We start from the raw sequence: 17843 nt of genomic DNA, 5'->3' as shown, positions 1-17843 counted from the left end.
AAAAGAGAGGCAAGAAATCCAGCGACCATGGGCCAGCCTGGCTTCCTAGCGTGTACTTTCTGTTCTCTCTCCTTTCTCCCAAGGTAATTGCAGTCTGCCGAGAGGGAGTTAAATGGGATTAAAAGATCTGTGTAAGCAAAAGGACCCAGAAGAGAAGGAGGAAGGAGTGAGCCGTCCGGGCCAGGGGGTGTCTTTGACACAGCTGAGCCCCTTAGAGAGGCAGAGAGCTGAGCTCCTGGGAAGGATGTACCCACAAACCGGCCTGTTCCCCTTTTTCTGATGGATTGCCGCAAAAATTGCCCGAAAGAGACAATGCACTAAACGTGATGGAGCCGGAATCAGAGCCGGTCTCCAGACTCAGAGCTACAGCAGCAGGCAGGGGGTGAGTACAAAGTCCGACTTCTCCCGGCGCTGGGGAAGGGCATCCCGGGGGGAAATGGGGGTTTTGGGGGGCCGGGGGAGCCCGAGGGGCGCGGGCTGGGAGAGCGTGCCCGGGAGGGAGCCCCGCTCCGCTCCGCTGTGCTCGGGGCGGCTGGGGATGGGGTGGGGGAAGACATTCCTGCTGCCAGGGGACGATGTGAAAACTCCTGGGCTGCAGAGGAGAATGGGCTGGGAAGCGGGGAGGCCACGCTGGAGCGGGAGGGTGGGAATGGGGCTGGGGTATGGGGTCGGGGCTGAGAGCGCCTCGGTGAGGAGCAGAGCTGGGGGTCAGGGTGCTGGGGACGGCAGGAGGAACCCCCGCTTCCCAGCCCTGGGGAAAAGGAGCTCCCAGTATGGGAACTGGTCCCGGGGGTGGGCCACCCCAGTGCGGGTGCTGCACCCGCATTGAGATGCAGCAGCGGGCGATTCCGCCTCCCTGGGGTCCCCCAAGGCACCTCCACCCTGGGCAGGCACCAGGAGGTTCCCAGCCCCATTGGGGAGCAGGCTGGGAACGCTGCTCCTTGGCCCTGCACCGCGGGACGGGGGCACGAGTACCTGGAGATCGCCACCGCAGTCCTCCGAAAAGTGGGAGAGCCATGGGGAGGGCTGGGAGGCACGTCCAGGGAGGCAGGCGGGTGCGTGGTGGCATGTTCGTGTGCTTCGTGTCCGCGCGCACAAAGCTATCTTCCCATCTCTGTACCTACAGGGACATGAAAAATGAGGTTCCCCACCCTGCCTGTCCTCTTTCTCACGCAGCCGGGGCCAGCTTTGAGGATTTTCATTGTTAAATTTGTTGTTGTTGTTATTTTGCTGGGGACTAGCAAAGGGTTAAGCCCTCTGGTTGCGTTGTCGGATGTAATGATGATTTACCGACACTCCCTTGGAAGGACTGGGATTCTTCTGCCTGGCAGTTTGAAAAAGTTGTGTACAGGATCCCTGCGCTTCTGCCAGACCGGGACGGGCTGTGAGATGGGGGGAAAGGACAGAAACAGGGCAGGGGGATTTGGGGGCATCCCCCCTTTCCCCGTCTGCACCCCGAGGTCACCCCGCTCCCCGCAGCCGCCCCGTTAGCGCGGTGCCGGAGCTGGACAGGGATGAATGTGCAGTTTCCTTTGTAGGCTCAGCACACGCCTGCCCTGCATGCGTGTGTCTGTGTGTGTAAAGTTATGTGGCGGGGTCCGAACCGCTCCCAGAGCCTGCAAGCAGCTCTCCTTGGGAAGTTGGTGCATGTTTGTACGCTCACAAGGACTGAGCTTCAGGGCTTTGGGGCTTTTTCTGGCCGGACGTGGCTGTGGTGTGTCTGGAAATGCTGGTGACTGCACCGTCCCCCAGCTGCACCTATTGAACACTGGGTGCTCTCTGGAGCCCAGTGCCTGCCTGGGAGCGTGCGAGCGTGGCTGTGTCCCAAATGGAGAAGTCGACAAGGGAGGAAAGGGGAGCAGGGGGACGGGGACTGCTCTGGGGCACCAGGCGCAGCGCTACGAGGCAGCGAGGGGCAGGGCCGGGTGCCGGGGAGACGCTTGGCACAAGGCAAGGTCCCTTCACGCTATCTTGGGGGCATGGTGGCCAAGTTATCCGCAGTCTCACTGCAGATGGGGACAGGGGGACCTTGTTCGAGCCCCAGGGCACGTCAGACCCCACTGAGGCCGGGGCGAGGAAAGGGGTGCCCGGCGGGGCTGCGTGCCCGCAGCAGGGCTGGATCTGCCCTCGCATCTCTGTGCCCCAGGCTAACGCCGTGCGAGGTGCCACGGAAATCTGCGCTGTGGTCTCTTCTGGTGGCTCAATATGTGCGCCTTTTGTTCCCAGGATCTGCTCGGGGTTAAATACCTTGCCAGCGTGCTGCTGATCCGTTCCCTCCTCGGCAGAGGTCGCTTGCTGCCCTTCGCATTATCTCCCGATGGGCTTTTCGGTGCTGGGCTCCCACTTGCCCGGCGGAGCTGTGTGTGCATCCCCCTGTCCCCACAGCTGGGTGTTCCTCTTGAACCCTGTAGGCTCGGGGAGGGTCCTGGGAGCCCGGAGCTGCTCACCAGGACACCCTGGTGCCGCAGAGCCTGCCTCGGGGTGCTGAGCGTGGTGCTCCTGAAGGCAACCCCTAATGGGAACCTCCTGGTGCCGTCCCTCGGGGCACTGGGTCCCCACGTGTCCCAGCGCCCCTGCAGCATCCTCTGGAGTAGGGCTGGTGGCTGGGGAGCTGCCGGACTGCGGGACACCCCCGGATGGGAACAGCAGAGCTGGCTCGCCGGTGGAGGGGAAGCAGCTGCAGAGTGAAGGAACCGAAGCCTTCTGGCCCAGGCAGCCAAAGCCTGTAAAACCAGGAGAACACAAAGCTTATGGGCTTTACAAACTTAAAATGTTATTCCTGATCGTTTCTGTTGATGCATTTTCAGTGCACAAGCTCCCCGACACCACAGAAGAAGGTTTTGCACTCTGCTGTTCATTGAATGTGTCCAAGCCGTAGCACTCGTGCTCTTTAGCTGCATCTGCACCAGCCCGGCCCCTTCGAGCCCTGGTGCTGCATGCTGGCCTCCTGCTCCTGAGCCTCAGCTCGCCCTGCCTGCTGCTGCAGCCCCAGGTGGTGGCCCTAATGTTGTGCTGGGGCTGCCTGGCCCACCCGCTGGGCCCCTCACGGTGGTACAGCACCCTTCTGGTGCCCCTGGGGAGGATGGACTGAGTGGCAGGGCAGCCCTGGAAGGGATGGAGGAAAGGCCGGCTCCTGTTTCAAGGGGAGATGATGGCCTTGCAGGCAGGGCAGGTGATTAGGGACAAATTAGGGCAATACTGGGCAAACGGCACAGGTGGGCTGGTACCTTGGGGCGAAGAGGAGGCAGCGGCACAGACTCTTGGAGCTGTGACCCAGGAGGGAAGGGCAGTGGTGTGGCTGAGGTCCTGTGCCCAGGTTCCCCTCTGCTGCCACCTTGATGTGCCACCCTAACAGAGCCCCAGCTTCATCCCCTTTCTGCTTTGGGCTGCGGGGATAAAACTGCCCTGCTTCAAAACACCACGTTACGTTGCGTTAAAGACCAGGGGACGCCCAGGTCTTGCAGTAGCGAGTTGTATGAAATTTCTAAATAGAGATATTTTTTTCTTTCTCTCTCTGCCAGTTTTTTGGGGGCATAAGTAGCAATTGTGATACTTAGTGAAGTGCAAATGGAAACAATGGGGAATTCTATACAGCTCTGCCAAACCCCATTGACAAAGTGAAGGAATGCAAAGGCATTTGTTGGAAGGACAAAAAAGGAGTTAGATGACAGATCACGCTTAGCACTTCTGTTTGTCCAGGGCTTCAGTTACTAGCTGCAGACACAAAGGGAAGGACCGCAGTGAGTGCTCTCACTTCACACAGCAGCAAAGCCGATAACCCGGGCAGTGATGTTGAGCAAAAGGAGACCGAGCAGCACGTTGTCAGGAAAGATCCCCTGTTGTGGGAAGTTGCTGGGGGGTATCCAGAAGGGTGTTTGGGTCATCCCAGCCTCATCAGTCGGTCTTGCATCTAGTGATGAGGAAGCAGGTTGTCAGCAGCAGGAGCTCAGAGAAGCAATGAATACATGAATTCCTGGTTAGGAGGACAAGGACCAGCTCTTTGAACCCCATCAGTCCTTGGTCTGCAGGTAACAGCATAAACCCATGGAAAAACAACATGAGGTGCCTGGAGGAGGGAGGGTTGGCCGCACTGGTGTTTCATCTCCACCTGTTGTGTACGGCAGGTCTGCGTTACCCTCATGGAGAAATGCTACGTGGAGCTAGAGGCACGGGGGGAGCAAATACCAGGCCTGTATGCACCCACACCTTCCTTGTGCCTGGCTGTTCAGGCTGTGCTTGGGCCCTGCTGCAGTATCACTGCCAGGCACCGAGGTCCCTCCCCTCTGCGAGTGCGATTCTTCCCTTTCATCAGACCCTGATGGATCATTCTTCACTGCCAGGGGCCTCCTTCTGAGTAAGCAGCAGCTTTTTCTGGTCCACGGTTGCCAAAGCCCTGAGATAGAGCTCTACAGGCACAGCTTGGAGGCTGTTTTCACCCTGAATTAAGATGAGATTTGGCCAAAATGGTGCTGGAGAACTTCTGGGTTTGCACCTGTGGTCCAAACCCTGGGGCAGGGTGCAGTGATTGGGACATTCCTGTTTAGGATCCCCACAAGGATGGGTGCAAGTCTGGCTGAGAGAGTCCCATCTGGGCTCCTGTAAGAGTGGTGGGGCAGTCCTTGAAACCTTCCTTTGAAACCTGTTTTGTGACCTTGTTGCTGGATGATATTTTGGGGAGCTTTTCTGAACATTAAAATCTTACAGAGAGAGGTACTGCCTTACATTTTTCCCCACTTGATATTGGCAAGTTTTAGGTAACTCTTAGATTTCATAATTTAAAGTGGCCATGAAAACATATCTGTCTGGACCATATCTGCTTGTATGCTTTCTCCTTTTTTCTTAAAAAAAAAAGTAATAAATAAGTGTAGGTGCTGAATGGGGGTTTAAAGTGAATACAGTTTCAGTCATCTCAGACACGCTCCCCTTAGCATGCTGAGTTTCTCAGCAGAGCCTGGGTACACCAGGCAAAATCTTTGACTGGAGGTCAAAGCTGGTTAATGCTGCAAAAAAGGGTCTAGCACAGAACTATGCAGGGTCAGAACAGGGACATCCACATAATGATAGGTTCCCATCCCTCTCTCCTGAAGCTGAGGGTGAGAGAAGAAATACCATAGTTTCCAGGGTGATCTAGTACAAGATGAGATTTCTACCTCAAAAAGCTGGGCGTGGAATCGATTCTATGGTGCAGTTTAAAATCTCAGTACATAGGCTGTGATTTTTGTTTCCTGTTGGCTGCCAGAACTGCTTGGGAGTCTTATAAAAAGTCACCTACAGTCATGTGCATGGGATCTTAAACAGCATCTACATTTTCTCTTGTTAAGAACTCTTGTTTGTACTGCAGCTAGAAATGTAGATTTGCCTTCCTTGAAAAGCAATTTTCAGCATCCAGCTGGCTTTCTAGTCTTTTGGACAGGAAAAAAAAATACACCTGAATGGAGGAGAGTGTGGGGGGAATCGTTTTTCCACTCTGCAAGAATGTTAGCAGTTTCAAAGACATCTTGCACTGTAAATGAAGGCAAAAAAAACACTGTTTTGGACCCTTGTAACATTTTGTTCAGCTTTGACCCATCATCTACTCAAACAAGATGTAAAATACTTTCGACTTCCTCTTTTCTTTTCTTTTTTAAGCACAACTTTTAATTAAAGAATGCTGAAATTGTGCCAACCAATTCCAGAAATTGCAAAGTGTAGAACTAGCTGATCGATAAGCGTTTTACAGATTGCTTCAGCTTTGTCAAACTTGCACTTTTTTATTGGTAATTCCCAACCAGGTTTGTTCTCAAGGCTGTTATATTGCTCTTGTCTTTAGATTCATCATAGTCCTTTTCTCCTCTGTTACAGAAGCTGTTGGCTGTCAGGTAAGAACTGATACGTTCAGCAGGATTTTTTCTTGGCTTTTGCTCTTGAGGCTGCCACCTGAATGTGACTGTACTGGGGCTGGGAGTAAGACACGCTCTGCACAAGCCATGTGGAGCAGTGATAACTTCTGTAAGCCGCTCTGCCACAACTTACTGCTGTCTGAAGTCTGATTTTTAATATGCATTAAGATAGCGAGTAAGTCTGGAAGCTGAGAACCCAGGGCAGAGTTTTGCTAATTAGTACACTAATTAGCAGTCGTGATTTCGGTGGATCTCCAGACTAGTTCTTAGCACCCTGTACAGGGTCCTCCAGGAGGTGCCAGCCCCAGCAGAGGTGGTGCGGGGACCTTTGGGTTAAGTTTTATAGGAACTCCTCAGGGTGTTTTTTTTTCTAGCTGCTACCTGCATGCCCCTGATTCTCACCGGGGAGATGCTGAGGTCACCGCTGAGTCTGAGAAGTGTTACTGACAGCTTTGCACTTGTTTCCCTCTCTCTTGTCTCTTGCTTTCAACCCTGGTAGCTCTGGACAGATCCCTGGGCTCTGCAAAAAGTACCAAAGCCAAATTGCTCTGTAGTCAGTATCTTCAATTTGCTGTAAAGGGAGTTTGTGTCTCCACCGGAAAACTTTTAGGGTTCGTGTGAACCTACATTGTAGGTGTTTAGGGGTGCTTCTTCACCTAGTAACTGTAGCAATAGGATCCTCATTTGGGTATTCGTAAGCCCTGTGCAATAAAAGAAATGAACGCCTCTAGTGGGTGCTTCTTGCTAGAGTCTCTGTGGAAATCACCGCTTGTGGGAAGAAGCAGAGATAAAGGAAAGGTGCGCTTGATAGCTCTATAAAAGGAGAAAACTCTTCCTTTACTACTGCTACTCAAACTGCTTATGCAATCCTGTTGCTGCAGAGTTGTAACGGAAAAAGAGCCTGCATTATAAAATCCTGCAATAATTAACAGCCCCATCAGTCACAGGTCTGCCATTTGGAAGCTGCTTTTGCTTTTTCCATTAAGTTGGTAAATTTTGCCAAAGTGTTTTTCTTCAGCGCTTTGGCACTCGGCCCCGCTCTCAGCTCGTACAGCATTGGCTGCGCGAGGGGTCCAGGAGCAGAGCTGGGGCCAGCTGGATCCCGTGCTGTGCATTCGTCTCCTTTATAGCCCCGGCGGTGTCACTGGAATGGAATTACGTGCTGGATTTTCCCTAAGGCTTGTTCTCCTTGCTGTGTTGGTCAACAGGAATTTTGGACACAAGTTTGGGTGGTGCCCAAAGAGTTTGCACCCCTCCGAACGCAGGTGGACTTGGGTTAGGTGTGTTGTGTGCACCAGGCTTTGTACAGAGCTGGACAAATCTGGTCCTCAACAGAGAAAAGGTGTTATTAATGCTTGGGTCTTCTGGCTTTGGAGCCGACATTGTGTTGGTCGCCCCCTTCCCCTCGTGCTCTCATCGGGCAGTCAGGCCCGGTTGCTGGTACCCGGTGCGGCCTTCACTCCATGCACGTGTGGGAGTTGCATCCACATCCTAACACTGTGATCCTTTGGAGGTGAGCACAGAAATGTAGGTCTTATGTAAAGGGTATCTTAGCCTCTTTTAAGTCATATAAAGGTTTCAGCTAGAGCTGGCCATGAGGAATCATTGTATTCTCTTTGCCTTCCTACTCCTCTTGAATGAGCGAGGCCAAGAGCTCTCCTGCACACAGCCACGTCTCCAGGCCCCGAGAGCTGAATTCTGTGGGATTCAGCAGGCAAAAAACAGCCCCATCACCCCAGCTGAAGGTCTCTCGGGTGCACCGAATGTTTCCTGGTTAGCGTATGGCTGGCTACAGGACACGGAGAAAGATTTGGCTACTCCACGCTGCTGTTCCTTCGTGCGTAAACTAAAGCAGGCCCAGAGCTCCTGAAATGTGCAGCCCAGTGTCAGGGTAATGGAAACAGCAAAAGACTGATGAGCTTCATCTCATTTTTTTCCCAGCCGATGTGGGGCCACTCCAGTATTTTGTCCCTTCGAGCTTTAAAATATTAGTTAGTGGCTGGATTCCTGCACAGATTTTTACATTCGAGGCCAGGTTTCCCCGCTGCTGTGTAAATCACCATGGCTTCGTTTTAGCTGTGGGAAAGGGTCTCCTGCTCTAGGTGAGGATCTGGCCCAGGGTCTTGCATTGTCTCAGAAGATTTTATTTTTTTTTAGTTAAAGCTGAGACTTGATGGCAGGAGAAGAGTGGTCTATAATCCCATTTGATAAATGATTCGTCTCTGCCAGATCTGAAGAGAGGAGCAAGCTCCACTTCGGCATCGCTTTGCAAATCCCACTGTTCTCACTGGCTTGGCTGAAGTGAAGAGCAACTGGTGGATGTCCCACACTGCTTTATTCTGGCCGGGGACTTTCTGTAGTTTACTTTTTTTTTTCTCAGTTCCTCCAGCTGCCTGATGCCCTTGCTGATCGAGCAGTTAAATCTCATCTCAAAGACAAGGGAATTCAATCTCCAAACTTTCCACTGACAGTTTTAAGTGAGCTTAACCAAGGAGTTTCCTATGTTTGTTATTTGGCTCCAAATCAAGGAAGTTGGCAGGGGAAAGGGGGCTTCAGCTGCCTTTCTGGTAAAACTTTTCCTCTCTGCTGCTGTTTTCAATGGCACTTGGATTCTTAAAGTTTAGCTAAAACAGAAAGGTTTGCCCAGTTCCTTCTCAGACATGAAGGAGTCTGCGAGAGCGCTGCGCTTGGGAGGCTGCAGCTCTTGCTTTCTAAAACTCCCTGCCGTAACAAACTAATGAGAAAGTCATTAGTGGCAATGGCATAGGTTAGAAGCTGTCCCCCACCTTGGTGTTGGTGTAAAACACTAGTCGATCTCTGTAGGATTTTACATGTTCAGAATATTTTGAAGTATGTAGTAAAGCAACAAGACTCCCATTTTGTTTGCTGAGATGCAAGGGCAGGTGATCTGTCCCTGCGTGGCAGCCCCTTTCCTACCTGTGTCCTCACAGACGTGCACATGTACTGCTGGCATGTCTTTTGGCCTTCCCGTCTTGAATTATTTCTCCATCCTGTTGCATTTCTGCTGCTCTGTCCTAGGCAGGATGAGTGCCAGCAAGCAGCAGTAGTGAAAGGACTGCTGACCTGGCACTGGGGATGCTGTGTCTAAAAACACCGGTCTGGTCCTCGTTCAGGATTTGATCAACAGCCCCTAACGCTGGTGGGAAAACCTCCCGCTGAATTAAGGGGGGTTTAGAGGACTTTGAAGCAGCAGAATGAAATCTCAGTCAGAAACAAGCACCATTCTACTGAGCACCCATTTCCTAGAGGTGTGTGAACACCGCCATTGACTTCACTGGACTTGTGGTCCAGGAGAAGGCCTTTAACAGGGCTGTTTTCTGTTGTTAACATTGTAGAAACTCATTATTTTTTCTTCTTTTCCAATTTTAGGGGATTCTGCTTTGTCTGGACTGTGTTATGTTTTAGCTGGTTCCTGGGATTCACACAGGGAAATTCTGAAGGTAAATCACACTTTTTTCCCCCCTCTTTTTCAAACAAAGTAAAAGCAAAGGACTTGTGCATCAGTTTAGGACCATCATTTAATAATCCCTGAGCCTAGTGCACAGAATTAAGTGCATTTATTGCTGATCATTGCAGTGATCCACGTGATGTAGATGACGCAGTTAACAGCCGGCAAAAGAACCGGGTTTTTACAGGTGATTACATGCCCCCCAGGACTTTCAGAAGTGCCTGTCTGCCTGGTGGAACTGGTGGGAATGAAGCCCTTCAGTGTATCTAAAACGTCACTGGCATCTACCTGCATTTGCTAGTGCTTAACTGCTTTTAGGAAGTGCCCCTTGGGGCCGGGGCATTAAGGAATTAAGCACCTCTGGCAGATGGATTTTTCCTTGACCTGAATGCAACCCAACCACTCCTGGTGCAGACACGTAATGTTGTGCATACAGAAGTTATGGGAGCTCTAAAAGTGAAAGCAAATTTCAGGAAGAAGTATCCCATGGGAGTGGTTGATAGGAGAATTACTATGTCTGGCTCGGTCCCCGTGCTGCAGGGAGAGAGCTCTATAGGGAGTGACCATGTCTCTTTACCCCAGCTCCTCTAGGCATCCCTTCCCAATGCTGATGGAGACAGGACAAAAGGTTGGGCTACAATAATCAGTGATCCCCATGTGATGAGGCAGCTTCAGAGTCAACAAAAATAAAAAATAAACGCATCTTTTACAACTGATAGTGGTAGCTGAGCCTCTCTGCAACATCTGTTTGTCAGGGAGCCAGCCCTTAAAATAGCAACACCTCTTCCACGCGGATGTTTTACGCGGGTACATGCTGGAACTGAACAGCTTCCTGCAATCAGGAGACAACAATAAGTGGACTAGCAGGCTCCAGGGCTCTCCTCTCAGTCTCCAAAGCATGAAGGAAAAATAGAAAGTTGGTCAATGCTCAGCTGTAAGCCAGCCCATGGAGCACTTTTTACAGAAGAAAAAATAACATCCCTGCCATCAGTAATTTTGAAAAATGTAATATTTTCCGAATTCTGCTTCAATGCAAAAGAGGTGAACATCTGGCTGAATTACTTAGTCAAGCAGTTTTCAGAGCAAGTTTTATGTCAGCTCATAAAGAGGCAGAATAAATACTGTGTCTTGGCATCTCCTATTCAAGGAGGTTTTAATATGCTGTTTAGATTCGTCTTTATCATGGGAGGAAAATGAGGGATAATTACGGGATGGTGCCATCTTTTTTGATTGTTACCATGAGTTCAAAGGAAACTCTTTCACTTTGCTCTTAGTGCGGCAGATATCTCCTTTCTGAGATGCTTCCTCCGTGATAAAGGAATTACAAAGTCCTGCTCAATTTCCCTACAATCAGAGACAGGGGACCAAAAAGCAAAACCTTCCAAGGAAGCAAAAGCTGTAAGGAAACCCTGGTGATTTGAGACTATATTATCACTCAGGATTTTTGAATGAGAGATCTACGAAAACAAATAAGAGCTTGTTCATAGATGTGCATGAGGATGAAATGAGGCCAATGCTAGAGGCTATTGATGACCTCAGTTATTGCTGTAAGGCTCAGAGATCTTCCTGCATGCTGGAAAATCAGGGAACACCGAGGGTGAGTTTTCCCTCGGCATTACAAATCCAAATGATCACGAGGTTAGTGAGTTCATCTGATGCGCACTAAGGGTCTGGGCAGTGACTTTTGGAAATGTAGCATTTGTTCAACCCCGTTTTAGTTGTGGGCACCAGATCTCAGCTGCTGGAATCCAGGAAGCTGCGAGTTATTTCTCTCCTGCCTTTTGGCTTCTTCTTTCTTTATAAAGATTTTTATGTAGGGAAAGGGGGAGGGAGAGAAAGGCGAAGGGTAGCAATAAAACACTTTATCCCCTCTTTCAGAGATGATCGTGTGCTCGTTGATGTGCTGCGTATCTTGCTTCATGCACAGAGTCTGGTAGAAAAGTTTTCCCCAGTTGCTCAAGCGTTGCTACAGGAATGCTGCAGCGAGGTTTGAGGCACCTGGGAGCAGGCAGCTCTAAGTGAATGGATTTTTTTAAATAATGTGTTTTGATGGAAAAATCTACAGAGGAAAAAAAATGGAAGGAGGAAAAAATGCTTTGCTAAACTTGGAGCTATTTAAAGAAGCCACAATTACCTTGCATTTTACGTTAGCTGATGACATCCCGTCCTCCCTGGAGACATGCCCCACCAGCCCCGGGCTGTCGGCATGGGACGCGGAGGCAGACGGGCTGGGTGCACAGGAGTCCAGAGCTGTGTGCCTGGACCTGGGGCTGGAAAATCCACATCCCTGTCCCGTATGAGGTCTGTTTAAATCAGGCTTTGCGTAGGCATCTAGAATTTGGCTCTACCTTTGTGGGTTTTCAGGGAGAGGAGAGGTTGAGTCGTGCTTTTTTTCCTTTTCCTTAAGCACTGTTTGGTGCAGTTGCTAACAAAGCAGTTGGATTGGTATTGTAAACAGCAGCGGCATCCTTTGAGCAGGGAAACATCCTTACATCTTCGCACAGCAGCTACCAAATGAATAGCTCTCAGAGTGTAAAGCTTCTCTGCCTAGCAGAGACACACCGCAGTCTGTCTCTGGGAGTGAACCTAAAAATACATGTAGAAATTGGAAGCTGGAGTCTAGCTCCCAGCTTAAGCAGTAAATTTAGTTCCTTAGGGCTAAATCCTAGTGCCTTTGAAGTCTGTGGCAAAGGTCCCACTTGACTTTGCTAGAGCCATGCCTTGGCCTTTACTGTTTCATGGGCTCTGGGAACAATCCAGCTTGAAGATGCTGCCGTGATTCCTGCATTCAGTGGGGAGAGAAGAGCAAGGCTCTACCTTTGTGGGGTGAGGGACTGCCCTGTAGAGCAATATGTCAAAAAAACAGTGGGGGACCAAGGATTTCTTAGTACAAAAGTACTGTTATTAACACTCGAACATGCTGTGCACTGAATTATCCTCTCTTTATGGAGTGGGAAAATATCTGTCCCGTTGCACATCTGTCTGACACATCTTCTCCAGGACAGTCTCTGCTAGCAAATGAGTCAAGCTGCCTTGAAAAAGGGAAGTGGGAATAAAGCTGATCTCAGACAAAGAAAATATTGATTGACTTGTTCTTGCATACAGAAATGGCCATTGTTTTTGCCAAAGACAAGGAACAGAGGTTTTCTCGCTATTCTCCTCCCTTCCTGACCAGAGACATTACAGGCCTCGGACTGGCTTGAGTCTACAGCCCCTCTGGCCAAAAGTGAGGATCTCTTTCTAGTGCCGGTTCTCCAAATATTGAGAATTGTGCTGAATATTTAATAGTTGAGGGTAAAAGCGGCCAAATTCCAAGGCCCCTCTAGAAAAGCAGCTTTTTTTTTTTCCTCTCCTTTGGACAACCTTTGGTTTGCTTTTTTTTTAATATAGGAAAACTACTGCAATCCCCTGATGTTAACTGATGTGCAGCCATAATTGGCACTGCTGCACTTCTGATGGTTAAATTCTTACCTTGAGAGATCAGGGTTTGGATCGCACAGCCCAGACAAGCAGCCTGCTCAGGCTGGCTTCCCCAAAGAGCGCTTAATGCAAGAGTTGGTCATCGAGTAATGGGGGCTGCATTTGGGCAGGGAGGAGGGAAGGAGATAGAGCTGTCCTAGCTCATTTTAACAGTGATTGCATCACGCTAATCATCATCGCCTTACCTTCATCTGTCTTTACCATGTGGTTGCCATCTTTTGTTAGAGTAAATGCTAGAGCTGGAATAAGAGAATGAGATTTTGGGCACATGAAGCCCTTTTTTCAGGTATGGGCGTATTTACCTTTGCAGCTGTTCTCTCATAGACCTGAGCATCTTCCTCAGTTAAGTAGCTGAGCTAAAGCTGCAGCCAGCTGGCTCCAGTCTGTGTTGCTGTTGCCTGCTAAGCTGCTTTGGACTCCAAGCTGTGTGACTCCTGTTAGACCTCAGGGCCAGGAACCAGAGGACTCTGCTTGCATGTCTGCTGCAGGCTTCTCCCAGCATCAGCAGCCAAAGATGGGTGCCTCTGGGCAGCAAGTGTCCTGTTCTCTCTTGGACAAGGCACCCAGCTCTGAGGGATGTGCTGGAGGTGACTCCTACCTGCTCAGTGGCAGCCACAGCTAGTTTCTCAGCTCTCCACAAACCAAGCCTGGTTCTTCCAACTTATTTTAATAATTTAAAGTTGTAAGATGATCCTCTGGGAAAAAAAAATCACTGCTGTTGAGAACCTTAAGCAGTTCAGTGAAATCTAGGTGCAGTTTTTTCATGCTGGGAGGCACCTTTGCTTCCCTAAACTCTCCAGAGTCTCTAAGATCAAAAGCTGCTGCTTACTAATCTGGAGACACAGATACAAGGCTTTCGCTCCCTTTGAAAGTTCTATTCCTTGCCTTCTGGGGATAGAACATGTTGCAATCCCAGCTCAGTCTGTTGTTCAAATTCCTTTCCAGCTGTGTGGTCAGTACTCAAAATTAAATCCCAGGGAAGTGCAGTATTGGTGCTCAGTGGGAAATTTCCTCGCAGTGAGGTCAGCTCCCTCCAGAACATCTGGAGCAGGTCTCTGGTAAGACAGGACAGCTAGCCAGATGCACCATGGAGCTGTTGCATTTTGACAATTGTTAATGACCAAGTTGAGCATGCACTTGCTGTTCACACTATGTGCAGGAGGAAGAGTAATGCACTCTCTATTGTCATTACTTGAAAATACTTGTGTTAGATGGTGGTTGAGGTTTCCTGAAACCTGTTGCACGTTTGCATGGACTGGCTTGACCCCTCGTAGACGTCTCACATGGATCCAGCCCTTGGGTTGCCCACCAGCTGACATGTTCTCTGCGCTTCCCTTTCAGATGTGGATGTTCTTCAGAAGCTGGGCCTGGCAGGGAGAAGGACGTCAAGCGGATGGTCCTCGTCACGTGCAGTTCCTCAAGGGGTCATTCCTTTCAAATCAGGGGTCATCTTCACTCAGCGAGCGCGTGTCGAAGCACCGATCAGCACCATCCTGCCCGCAGGCTCCAGCGTTGACTTGCTCCTAGTGCTGAGCCTGTGCTCCCACCGCATCAACAATGCTTTTCTCTTTGCTGTCAAGAGCAAAAAGAAAAAACTGCAGCTGGGGGTCCAGTTTGTGCCTGGGAAGGTCATAGTATACGTAGGCCACAAGCGCTCTGTATATTTTGATTACAATGTTCACGATGGCCAGTGGCACAATATGGCCATCGATATCCGTGGCCAGACAGTCACTTTATTTACTTCTTGTGGGAAGCGCAGAGTACATGCGGATTTGCATTTTAAAAAGGACGAGGCGTTGGATCCACATGGGTCTTTCCTCTTTGGGAAGATTAACCAGCACTCCGTGCAGTTTGAAGGAGCCATCTGCCAGTTTGATATTTATCCTTCCGCCAAGGCAGCTCATCATTACTGTAAATACCTGAAAAAACAGTGCAGGCAAGCAGATACCTACCGGCCGAACCTGCCCCCCCTCATCCCCATCCTGCCCAGGGATCCCAGCGCCTCCCCGAGTACCCCACAGCGTATGGAGCCCTCGCTTCAGGGTCTGAAGAACTTGACCACTGCCACCCCATGGCTGGAGTTCGGCAGGGTCACGGCACCCCTCAAGCCTCGAGGTTCAGGTGCAACAACCGCCGCGTTGGTCTTGGCCCCTCTGCCGAGACTGACCACCAAAGCCACGAAGGTCACAGTGGCCCCGTCTCCTGTCCCATCGAGTACCGAGACGCAGCCACCCACTCGTTCGCAGCCTCGGGGGACGGCGACCACCCTCAGGGTGTCCCGGCCCACTCCCAGCACGCGGATGGAGAAAACTCCCCTTCCCACTGCCAAAAAGGCCCCGCCAGCAAGCCAGAACCCTGCCACGGCCGGCAGGAAGGAGTCCAAGCAAGAGACCAAAAAGAAGATGAACCAAAAACCGACCATCGAGTCCTCGGAAGTGCCCAGTACTGTAAAGCCCGCGAGGAGGAAGATTGATAACACAACCAGCAGCGTCCACTTTGTCACCCTAAAGCAAACCCCGCAGACCCCAAGCAATGGGCTCCTTCCAAAGAAGCATGCGTCGCCCCCCACCAGGAAGGTGGATCCCAGCAGTGTCCCTCTGGTGTACACCAAATCGCCCCTGGGGTCTGCCCGTCCCGTCTCCAGAGCCCGGGCACAGGCCTTCAACCTCACCACCCCAGCTGCGACCGATGGCTATCAAATCTTTGACCCCCTTGGACCCACTCCATTTCCATTTTTAGTGGGATTTCCAGGAGTGAAAGGAGAGAGGGGACCCCAGGTAAGTTCAAGCTCTTAATAACTCTTCCCAGTCCCAACTCCGCTGGCTGGTTGGCACACCAAAACCTACAGGGCTTTCTGTAAATCTTAGCGGAATGTGGCAACTCAAAACCTTAGCCAAGCACTATTATCTCTCTGATGACAGATTTACTGTGTATCTCAGGGTAAGCATTGGTGCTCTGTGAAGGCAGATGCCCCCTAAAAGTTGGTCATTGAAGTTGTTGCTTGATGTTAGTTTAAAAACAAAAAGGAAATCCCATCCTACAAATTGCTGATTGCAGTTCTGATGGCCAGGCTGGGGTTCTGCTGTGCAGCCCTGGTTTTACTCAGGGTTCCCGTTACTTCCCAAAGAAAATCCAGATGCCTCAAAACAGGCCACAAATTAACTCTTTCTTAACCCTGGTTATTATTTTGTGTTGTTCCTAAAATTCACATTTCTGGAAAAGTGTACTATTCAGCAAATACAGAGATTGCTTCAGGGGTTCTTGTGCATTTTGTTTGTGTTTTTTTTTTTTAACAAACCCTTCTCTATTTTTATGCTGTAACTTATTTTTTAATATATTTCTTAAAACGTGCAACAAGTTTCCTTTATAAATTTAACTACTGCATTCCATGCTCAATAACCGCTCTCAGGGTGTGTGTCTTGGCCATCAGAAGAGCATTCACATGTTTAGTAATGCTAAAAGCAGTCAGGACACACTAATTATCTGCTAACATGTTTTTTTTTTAATGCAAGAATGCAAACAGGATCTTTAATCTGGCCAACGTTCAGGAGGATTTGGTGTTCCAACCCAAGCCTTTTGCTATACTGTGTATATGAGGGGGTTGTACATGTATAATAAGTTTCTCCCAGACAGACTTTGGTTGCCAAGTTCCAGCCTAGAGCAAATTTTTACAGCTGACTTCTTAAAATAGTGAAAGAAGGGTTTACAATGGAAAATTTGAGACTAGCTTAAGGAACACAATCAACAGCACTTGTGTCTGCAGATGAGCTGCTCGTTGTTGCGACTAACACCTAAAATGCAAGGGTTGTGTTTTGCTAAGCCCTTCACGAGTGCTTATCTTCAAGGTTTGCATCCCCCTGTCTTCCACATTTCGAAGCAGCGTGTTGGCTCTCTCCTGTAGGGAAGGATGCCTGACTTCACAGGCACGTCCCCTTGTACTCATCATGCTTGGGGTTTTGCTAAATCCCTGAGTACGCAGAGGGAGCCTCAGCACTTCTGTCTGTGGGCAGTTTTCTCTGTTTCCTGGGGATGCGTTTCAGGCATCTTTCCAAGAGCAGAAGTTCAGCAGTTGTGAACTGCTCCTAAAACATCACTTACCTGTACCGGGCATAGCTGTGTGGCCTGCTGAGCTCTGAAATCCCAAACTTCTTGCCCTGCAAATGTTACAAGGCTGACCAAGCTCCAAGCCCATGCTTCCCCCAGCAATTTAAAGAGTGAATTATTGAACTGGAGTGGAAAATCCCTCTCAGCTTGTGAATCACTGCAAAGAAAGTGATTTGGGCTGAGGGGAGAGATGGCAGGCTTTTTCCATCTGCTGTGGGAACAACTGGAGTCCTGAAGCCAGGCAGAGGAGAACATCTTGACGCTCTGCCTGGCCTTATCCTCTCTGGCTGCTGGAAACCGAGCCGGCACTTAGGGAGGGAGAGGTTACAGCTTGGCTGGAGCTGGCGGCCGCGCGGTGTTCGATAGCTGCTGTGACTCACATCGCTGCACCACGCTTCCCTCAGCGTCTCTGACGTGGGAAGGGAAAGAGGAGAAAGGACCAGGATCGGGATGAGGAAATTCATGGAGCGCTCCCATGGCCAGACGAGCGTGTTTCAGAGCAAGCGATGATAAATGCTCCGTGCCTGAGTAATTACCTGGCACCGTCCTCGTGCTGTTGGGCAGGCGTTTGAGGTGAGGTCAGTGCAGCCCTTCCTGGCCTGGGGGCGATGCCGCAGCCCTGGATGGGGCAGGCCGTGGGCTGGGACCTGACATGTGAAGTCTGGTGCAAGGGTGGGAGGACAAGGTGATTAATTCACTTGTCTGCTTGTGCTGCCTGGTACGAGGTCTTTTCGAGACCCTGTGAAGACTTCAGGTATCCCACTGCGGGCAGAGGAGGGTGTAGGAAAAGCTTTTCAGCAAGGGCTGGGACCACTTTGGCTGTGATCTGCGTGCCGAGACAGACTGGCAGCCCCCTCTCCAGGAGAGGAGAGAGGACCAGCTTTCATCCAGATCGTCCCCAAATCAGGGTG

At 50.3% G+C, this 17843-nt stretch overlaps 1 protein-coding gene across 1 annotated transcript in view; it reads left to right on the top strand.

The window, feature by feature from the left end:
• Positions 1 to 326: 326 nt before the first annotated feature.
• The window catches only part of LOC116497028 (collagen alpha-1(XXVII) chain-like), a 150251-nt gene continuing 132734 nt past the window's right edge, over positions 327 to 17843 (top strand). Inside the window, exons 1-3 of the mRNA XM_032200523.1 lie at positions 327 to 382; positions 9270 to 9340; positions 14170 to 15605. Coding sequence (XP_032056414.1) covers positions 327 to 382; positions 9270 to 9340; positions 14170 to 15605 — 1563 coding nt within the window. The remainder of the gene's footprint in view (positions 383 to 9269; positions 9341 to 14169; positions 15606 to 17843) is intronic.

The sequence above is a fragment of the Aythya fuligula genome, chromosome 19 (genome assembly GCF_009819795.1).
Source record: "Aythya fuligula isolate bAytFul2 chromosome 19, bAytFul2.pri, whole genome shotgun sequence".
Classification (NCBI taxonomy): domain Eukaryota; kingdom Metazoa; phylum Chordata; class Aves; order Anseriformes; family Anatidae; genus Aythya; species Aythya fuligula.
This window is presented reverse-complemented; position numbering and strand designations above follow the sequence as displayed.